Source organism: Magallana gigas, chromosome 5, assembly GCF_963853765.1.
Source record: "Magallana gigas chromosome 5, xbMagGiga1.1, whole genome shotgun sequence".
Taxonomy (NCBI): Eukaryota; Metazoa; Mollusca; class Bivalvia; order Ostreida; family Ostreidae; genus Magallana; species Magallana gigas.
The window spans coordinates 24,937,844-24,947,693 of NC_088857.1; the positions used below are offsets into that span (position 1 = coordinate 24,937,844).

The following is a 9,850-nucleotide window of genomic DNA, read 5'->3' on the forward strand; positions in this document are numbered from 1 at the left end:
TGGATCATCACAATGTTTGTGTTTATCATGCATTGTCAAATTACATAAGAAACTAGGTTTACTTAAGAAATATTTGCAGAACAAAGCTCATAAAAAGGCATATGCCGTACTAGCTTTTCTTTCTCTAATACCAGCATGCTCAATCAAATTAAAATTAAACCTGAATATTTGCTCCTCTTAATACACTTGTAAGCTTTACAGAAGATTCCCTCTGATATGTTAACATTGCTGACTTGCTTTCAGGATGACCCTCCAAGCACGGTCACTGACCTCTACCAAGATGAAAAAGTTTTGGGAAGTGAAATTTCTGATCTGACAGACAATTCCTCTACTAGTCTGGACCATTCCATTCAAGATGCAGAGTTCACAGGATCCACAATTAACTTTCAAGACCTGCAGTGATATATGCGATAGAGACACTGGATAGAAGAGATTTATATGATGTTGTTATGGATATATGTGCTGCTTAGATCTTATTGTAAAATCATTGTTTTGTTTTTCTTATATTTATTTGCTTCATGGTGCAATGTGTAAAAGTATAGCTGTGATCTGAGCTTCATACAAATTCTTGTGTGCTTAGCTAACACAAAATGTAATGCAGTTATATGTGAGTATGAGGCAAATCGTCTTAATTCAGTAGCATTTTCTTTTTTAGCTGATCAGGGTAAAATATGAATGAAAATATTATCATTTCAATTTTTATTAGGATTAAAAATGGAAACAAAATAAACTTCCCATATTTCCTGGCTCCCATATAATATTCAGTCTTAGGAGATACTGTTAATTATTGCCATTTTGCCCCTTGATGTGCATAATTCTTGGCATTTTCCGTCCATTTAGAATTCTTGTTCCCTTACAGTAAGTGGAGTTTGGGACCCTGGCTGGTTTAACACATTTGTAGTCAATTTTATAGTGAAGATGACCGCGAAATTAATTCTAAATTTCTCAAATGCAGTGCTTGTTGTACTTCAATATTTCTAGCATTATCAGTTTGTAGGCTACAAATATTGTAAGTATTTGTTGTTTAAATTATAGTAAAATGAAATGAAAAAACCCAATGCATTTTCTTGTTATTTATTGGAATTTTTTTTATCTGAATGCTACAAAGAGGCATATATATGTACAACGCAAAGCAGTAAGCGTTGTTCACTGGATTAAACTTTAATTAAGGAACAAGGAATCATTCTTTGAGTATTATGAGGTGATAATTTCTGTCGGGGCGTGATCAAATCCAATAAAGCCCGAAGGGCTTTATGATAGATTTGATCACGCCCCGACCGGAATTATCATCTCATAATAATCAAAGAATTATTACTTATATTTATATAATTTTAAGCCATCGTACGATTAAATATTTAAATATTAATAAGCAAACCCCCACTGGTGCCTCAGTTTGGCGTCATTTGTAGTTAAGGGTTATATAGTACAAAATCGATACATAGTGTTATCACAGGCAAAGACACCGAAATATGTAAAATCTCTGGAAAAAGGGGTCTTGATGACATTTTTTATCAAAAATGTTTTTTTTATTGGAAAATGACGGAATGGGTCTACAGAATAATATTTCCAAATTTAAAACTTGTACTCCATCTAGTTTTCTTGTTACAAGCTTTTGAAAAACGTTGTTTTTATATCCCTCATAACTGGGACGTCATGACGTCACTTAAATTACATTGACGTTGCGCACATAGCACACATTTTTTTGTCATTCAGATATGTGCTAAGTTGATTTTTAGCTCGCCGAGACGAAGTCAGGGGGAGCTTATGCTATACCCTCGGCGTCGGCGTCGGCGTCCGGACCTGGTTAAAGTTTTTGTTGCATGTCCTGTATCTAAGCTATTACTTGTCCTATCTTCACCAAACTTGCATGGATGATGCATCTGGACCTACTTATGGACTTGAAAGACTAGGATGCTGAATCTGAGTCCTAAATTTCAGATGCTGGAGGAGGTTAAGGTTGTTGGACCAGGTTAAAGTTTTTGTTGCAGGTGCCCTTTGATAGCAATATCTAAGTTACTGCAGGTCCGTACTTCACCAAACTTGCATGGATGGTGTGTCTTATGATACTGATGCACCAGACAGGCTTGAGTGCTGAATCTGAGCTATAGGTTTCGGATGCTGGAGGAGGTTAAGGTTTTTGAGCAGGTTAAAGTTTTTGTTGCAGGTGCCCTTTGATAGCAATATCTAAGTTACTGCTGGTCCGTACTTCACCAAACTTGCATGGATGGTGTGTCTTATGATACTGATGCACCAGACAGGCTTGGGTGCTGAATCTGAGCTATAGGTTACAGATGCTGAAGGAGGTTAAGGTTTTTAAAGCTGGTTAAAGTTTTTGTTGCAGGTGCCCTCTGATGATGATATCTTAGATACTACTGGTCCTAACTTCACCAGACTGCTATGGATGGTGCGTCTTATGATACTGATGCACCAGACAGGCTTGAATGCTGAATCTGAGCCATAGGTTTCGGATGCTGGAGGAGGTTAAGGTTTTTAGAGCTGGTTAAAGTTTTTGAAACAGGTGCTCTCTGATGATTATATCTTAGTTATTACTTGTCCTAACTTCACCAGACTTCAATGGATGGTGCGTCTTATGATACTGATGCACCTGACAGGCTTGAATGCTGAGTCTGAGCCATAGGTTTCAGATGCTGGATATGGTTAAGTTTTTTGGAACAGGTCACATGTTTAATAGATAATAGTACTATTTCAACTTGCATAGTTGACTAAACTGTAATATGAATGAATCACAGAGGAAGCTTCAGATGCAGAGCTTGATCTCCATTATCAAGGATGCTAAAAAATATATCTTAGTTATTACAGGTCCTAACTTCACCAAACTTGAATGGATGGTGTGTCTTATGATACAGATGCACCTGACAGGCATGGATGTTGAGTCTGAGCCATAGGTTGCGGATGCTGGAGCAGGTTAAGTTTTAATTGCTAGTGCCCTCTGATGATGATATCTTAGTTATTACTGGTCTGAACTTCACCAAACTTGCATGGAGATGCGTCTTATGTATACTGATGCACCTGACAGGCTTGAATGCTGAATCTGAGCCATAGGTTTCGGATGCTGGATGAGGTTTAGATTTTTTTGAACAGGTCACATGTTTTATAGATGATAGCTTGCATAGTTGATTTAACTATATTATAAATGAAACGCAGAGGTTGCTTCAGATGCAGAGCCTGATCTCCATTATCAAGGATGCTAAAGAAATCTCCTACCTCACTTAAACCTGCTTGATAGAAAGATGAGGTTGTTGTTAAATGATATAACATGATTCCTATGATAAAGTATTGTATGATATGAAACACTTTTGTTTAATATGATACAATATAATATCATATGTTATATTGTAAAAAGTTATATGATACGATATGATATTGTATCAATTTTTTTGATATTTTATGATATGATATTGTATCATGATATTGTTTTGTATAGTATTGTATATTATGATCCAATATTATATTGTATCATACGATATTGTATAATATGATATTGGTTTCTGTAATTTACAATTGTATTATATGATATTGTAATATTATATATTATCGTATCATACAATATTGAAACATATGATATTGGTTTATATGTTATATTATTGTATCATATGATACAATATGTATGTATGATATTGTATTATATAATATTTTACTTTATCACATAATATTGTATCATTTGATATGATACAATGTTATATCAAATTATATTGTATCATATAATACAATATCATATTATGTATCAAATATTATACAATATCATACAATACAATATATCATACTATATTATACAATATAATATCATATGTTTCAATGTTATGATGTATTATGTAATATGATATTGTATCATATAATACAATATTGTATTATATATAATAATGTTGTATTATGTGATCAAATACAATAAGGTTTAACACAATACAATGTCATTTCATATTTACAATATCATCTTTGTTTATTGCAGTATTTTATTGTATTATATGATATATATTGTTAGTATGATAGGATGCAATATTTAATTTTATATTATTATATTGATTAATATATGAACATATGATTATCATACAATTATTTAACAGATGATATATGATTTTGTGTCAAAACAGAATCCATGAATATCCAAGATCATAAAGTATGATTTTCATACAATATGATAAAGGTGGTCTCATAGGGGTGATGCCTCGTCTCGGTGAGCTTTGTAATCTGTGATTACCTATGTTTTTAAGTTGTATAATTTATAGAACTAGATAATATCTTTTTAAAAGCTTTAGTTAATTATCCGGTAATTTGATTTTAATTATCCTTCACTTTAAATCATTCTTCAAATTCATATTTGTTAACTTATAATATATTCAAATCATATTCAATGGTGTAATTAATATATGAATTCTATTATAAAAATTAGATTTATACAATAAAAAGCCCACCATCTCCTGAAAAAAATGCTTACATCAAAATATGTCAAAGTAAAGTTTCAGTTCAGTAAGTTTACTACTGGACTGGAGAGGGGCACGTCTCCTCCTGGAAAGCAGGTCTCAAAAATGGTCTCACATGCGAGTAGAGATAACGCACCCTAGATTCAGACAGTCCACCAGCGGGAAGTACACCCGGTCTTCTTATTTCTCTGAACTGAAATACCTGATCTTTCAAAATCTCAATCTTCTCCTCGGTTCAGTCACAAGTCTTCTTCGCCGTTACAATGCCTGGCTCGTTAGAATCGAACGAAAAGTGTTGGTACTGGCGGATACCCTTCACTGGTTTGAAAAATTGCCCCAGATACTCTTTCCAGGATCTCCATTGCCACGCTGAATATCGCACAGCAGTGTTAGTAGTAGATGATCTGTTAACAACATCTTCAAGTTGGCCAATGCTATCACAATCACACCGCCTATACAACTTCTTGGAGAAATTACCTTGACGTTGCGCACATTACACACATTTTTTTTTCATTTAGATATGTGCTAAGTTGATTTTTTTAAGTTTTATAATTTATAGAACTAGATAATATCTTTTTAAAAGCTTTAGTTAATTATCTGGTAGTTTATCATATTTGATCATTTTTTTTTCTCTACGTAGAAATAAAAAAAATATACACAAACAACCATAGCATAATTTAATCATCCTTCACTTTAAATCATTCTTCAAATTCATATTTGTTAACTTATAATATATTCAAATCATATTCAATGGTGTAATTAATATATGAATTCTATTATAAAATTTAGATTTATACAATAAAAAGTCCACCATCTCCTGAAAAAAATGCTTACATCAAAATATGTCAAAGTAAAGTTTCAGTTCAGTAAGTAACAGTTCACTACTGGACTGGAGAAATTACCTTGACGTTGCGCACAGTACTGGCGGATACCCTTCACTGGTTTGAAAAACTGCCCCAGATACTCTTTCCAGGATCTCCATTGCCACGCTGGATATCGCACAGCAGTGTTAGTAGTAGATGATCTGTTAACAACATCTTCAAGTTGGCCAATGCTATCACAGTCACACCGCCTATACAACTTCTTGAGAAGAGCAAATCCTCCATCGATGAGGCATCGTGCGTGTCCGGGGATCTGCATCTTGAACTCTATTCTGTTGTGTTGCTTTGTCATTACTCGCCACATGAAATATCCAATGACATACTGGTTCTTATTCTGGCCACAGCAGTTATCAGCGTGTATTGTGCATGACGTTTCGTCCGAATTGTGGTTTTGTAAGGCCCAGTCCAACATAGAAATCACAGAGTCTGGTCCATGCACTTTGGTTCCATCTGGTCCGATAGTTTCATTTTCATTTATAAGAAAGTTTAGTTGTTTTGGTTCTCCATCAGAGCGGACACCAAATATATGGACTTTTCGAAGTGTCTGAAAGTACAGGGGGCCCATTTACCGCGAATGATGAGGAATGCATACATTCTGACTGAAGTCAAACGTGCAATGGACGAATCTGTCTTGTAAACGGTAAGTGTCTCGGGACCTTTTCACACAATCGTTGTACACTTTCCTTTCAGCCTGTGCATGTGTGATGTGTTTCTGCATCTTTCTTGCTGCCTCCAACTTTTCCTCCTCTGAAACTGCATCTAAAACACTTTTTCGAAGTTTTTCACAAGTTGCACATACATCGTCCCTTGGTTTAGCTATTCTAATATGCGGAAGACACTGGTTCCAGATGTTGCAAAATGTGGAATACCGCACATGTCGGTCGTTTGGACAACTTTCAACATATTTCTCGTGGACGTCCTTCTTCGTTGTATCGGATGGAATGTATATGGAAGGAGTGTCATCTCTTCCTCTTGGGGCAGCTGGTTGTGGTAACCCAAAGTCATCTGCATAACTAGAGATGAACTGTACAACTAACTTTATGTCATCATATTGTAGCGAATGACTAGGTTTCTTTCCTAGGTTCCCATGCTTGCGTGGTGTTACTCCATGTGTATTCTTATGGGTGATGATATGAAGAAAATGCTTCCCTATATCATAGACAAGCAGGAACGTATTTCTGCAAACCTTTTCCCCGGAAAACATGAAAGTCTGCTCGGAACGTATTTTTTTCTTTCCCCGTTTTGTCGTTTCTTTGCAGCTGTCCACAAGCGATCCCATGATGTACATGTCTTTTTCTTCCTTTGACATTTCTCTCATGTTTAGGATGTGCGAGTACAATGTATCATCACTGAAGATAGAAACGCACTTGTTCTTACAGCCGCAGCCACGAATCTTTACATCTCTGATTTTGAACAGATTAGGATCGTCATGGGGTAGAGGTACATTCTCAATGGACGCTGAGTTTCTCTGGTAATCATTTTCGTCATCGTCCCCATCTTCATCATCTGAATTTGGATCCGACACGACAGCATCATCAAGAAACTGCATAACCCGTCGATCTAAATCAATAGTGTCATCAGCCGGTCCATCGTCGTCCGTGTCATCTGATGAATTTTCATGATCAGTGACCTGGGAAGCTGCAGGAGTGCTGTTTGGAGTCCATCCAAAGTGCTGAGAAAAGAAATTTTCTAGCTCCTGAAAATAAAAATAAAAAATAAATATTTTACACCAATAAGAAAACAATAATTCCACTGTAACATTTAATGAAAAACGCAAACCCTAGAATGTTATTTATTTATTTTTTTTTTTCATTTTTTTTTTGGTGTATGCCAATATATAAATAGTGCCTGTTTGGGAGGGTAACAGTTGAAATTGACACCCCTCGAAAACCATTGTCAACCGACGCGAAGCAATGGTTTTCGAGGGGTGTCAATTTCAACTGTTATCCTCCCAAACAGGCACTATTTATTTTGTTATACTTAATGTCTTTTTTAAAATTTTTAAGAAAATTTTACTGCTTCTATATAGGAATAACGTGAATTCTACAGCGAACCGTACGTGCATAATTTTCGCGCATGTAACATTTTTTAATGTTACCCGTTGCCAAGTGCGTTGCTAACGCTGAGGGTAATAGTAAATATTATTAACTGCGTCTTAACCAATCAGATTTCAGTATTTAACATGAAAGTATAACAATACTCAATAATTGTAGGTTGTCGTGATTAAATTGACTAACTAAACAATTATAATTAATACCCATAGAGAAGAAAACTGCGAACATTAAGTACATATAATAAACTGGTTTTTGTCCTTATTACATTAAGAATATATACATATTAAATCCGTTATTTATGATTTCTTTTCCCAAAGCTTGTTTAATTGTTGTTGTTTTTTTTTAATTTTGACATAAAAATTAATGTGCAAAAAGATTCACATTTTATTTTCCTGACTAAAAAAATGTTGGTAAATATTTCATAATTATTTTATTTATTTTTTAACCAAATATATTAAAGGAAGAAATAAATTCAAAATGCTACTGAAGAAAAAGAAATGCGATGTCACGGGGATTTAAACACCCGATTGCAATTTGTAACATTCGCTAAAGTAGAACGACCTATAATCTAATGCGCCACGGACACTACGATAACTGAAGGAAACTAATAGTGTCATATTTTTGCAAACTATCTACAACTAGTACTTGCAAAGAAGTTTGCCTTCTTACTTTAAAACACATTTTTTATCTACTTATTTTACCTTAAAATACCCTAAAAGTACTATTCTTAAGAATACTATAATGCTTGTACACCATCCAAATACACAGACAATGTATAATTGCATCTATGAACAAAACTTTGCAATTTTCATGGAAAGTTCGTTTAGTTCAAACATTATCAAAATACCGGCTTCGGCTGATTTTGTGAATTTTGTATTACTGATACACATTACTTTACTTATATTGCATATATGAGCGAACGAACAGCTAAAAGAACATTATGTCAACATAACAGAGACGGCAATCTTAAAAATGGCTCTCCGTAAGTCAATGACCTTTATCATAATAATTAATCAACGCCTATCGTCAATAAAACACACATCTTGTTTAATAAAAAATATTTGCTTACCTCAATTTCGAAATCCATCACTTCACAAAATGTTCAACAACGACACTGCACTCTTTAAAACCGTACTAAATATTGATTATACTGACATGTGCTGAAAGCATGAAACAGCAAAATGACGTCAACTTTTCAAGTGCGATTTTCTACGTCATAATATAGCGATGTCAATAAGCCCGGTTTTGTCAGAGAGCGGTCCACATTTAATATTTCTAGAAGCAGAGTGGTTGGAATGTTCAGAAGGGCATTGAACCAATCTGGGTATTGAACATGACGGACTATCAACTAAAATTACAGCAGTTGTGGCTTTTATAGAATTTGAATTCTTTAAACATTTATAATTTTAATGTCAGTTCCAAAAAGCAAAGAGATGACTTTGTTATTCTTGCATGTGCTTCAAGATCAGCTATGTTAGTAAATTCTATACAATGTAACTTTTTAATCGTATATTAAACATAACAGTGGAAATTATATATACGGAAGAACTTTTAACTTTAAAAGAAAAAAATTAGTCGTTAAAATATTTATGGTCAAATTTCAACCCCATATCACGATTTGCAAAGTTATAGATGATATCTATGCTAAATAGACGGATATGTAGAAAGAGTGATTTCAGGGTAAATACAAAGAGGGAAGAATAGCATTACGGTTTTGCATCGAGCTGGTGGGGGAAGACTTTGAAAACTTTTATTACTGTTTGACGCCTTACCAGGATGCTATCCGTCCATCTTTGGTGCGGAAGACTGAGAAGGCCTTTTATCAAACCAATCGAGCAGACAGAATAATAATCCTGGAATAGGAAAGGTTAACGTTCCAATCCAGTGCATCAGTATCACAAGATGCATCATCCAGCCAAGTTTGTGAAAGATAGAACCAATAAGAATATGGATATGCCCATCAAAGGGCATTGCTCCAGTGCTCCAAAAACCTTAACCTCGTCCATCATCCGAAACTTATGTCTCAGATTCAGTATTAAAGTCCTACAGTTGTATATATGAAACAATATAAGATGCACTATCCATTAAAGTTTTATGACGTTAGGACCAGTTATACTGTATACAGGGTTATTTTTACCCATGTTATTTTCGCTGTTCACCAAACGGTTTCGTCTCGTCTTGAATTCGCTCTGACACAGTTGTAATTAAAGAGAGATACTATAAGAGTAAAAATGGCTCCGTCTTAAATTCGACTGATAACAAAGAGCGTAAAAGTTATGAAAATAAAACGGGGCGAATACTTCCCTGTATACAATAAACTTAGATATGATCTTCAAAGGGCCCCTGCTCCAAAAACCTATATAAACCGGTTCCAAAAACCTTTAACCAGCATCGGAAACTGATGGCTCAGATTCAGCATCCAAACCTGGTGAAAGCACAAGTAGCGGTATTATAAGATGCACCATCCATGAAGTTT

General features: G+C 34.6%; 2 protein-coding genes across 4 annotated transcripts in view; one reads left to right on the forward strand and one right to left on the reverse strand.

Moving 5' to 3' along the window:
* LOC105345430 (zinc finger protein ZXDC) overlaps nt 1–1,058 on the forward strand; it is an 89,037-nt gene extending 87,979 nt beyond the window's left edge. For 2 of the 3 annotated variants that reach the window (XM_034457684.2, XM_034457687.2), the window contains one exon: nt 244–1,058. In XM_034457684.2, the coding sequence (XP_034313575.2) occupies nt 244–402 (159 nt within the window). In that variant the 3' untranslated portion in view covers nt 403–1,058. The remainder of the gene's footprint in view (nt 1–243) is intronic. The other variant, XR_010714036.1, reaches the window with a different exon arrangement.
* Nucleotides 1,059–5,541: 4,483 nt separating this feature from the next.
* On the reverse strand, nt 5,542–8,716 carry LOC117692787 (uncharacterized). The gene is made up of 2 exons (XM_034481805.2): nt 8,444–8,716; nt 5,542–7,016 (listed from the first exon to the last, which is right to left on the reverse strand). Exons 1-2 carry the CDS (start codon nt 8,459–8,461, stop codon nt 5,886–5,888), a joined length of 1,149 nt encoding a protein of 382 aa, XP_034337696.2. The 5' UTR covers nt 8,462–8,716; the 3' UTR covers nt 5,542–5,885.
* Nucleotides 8,717–9,850: the final 1,134 nt, after the last annotated feature.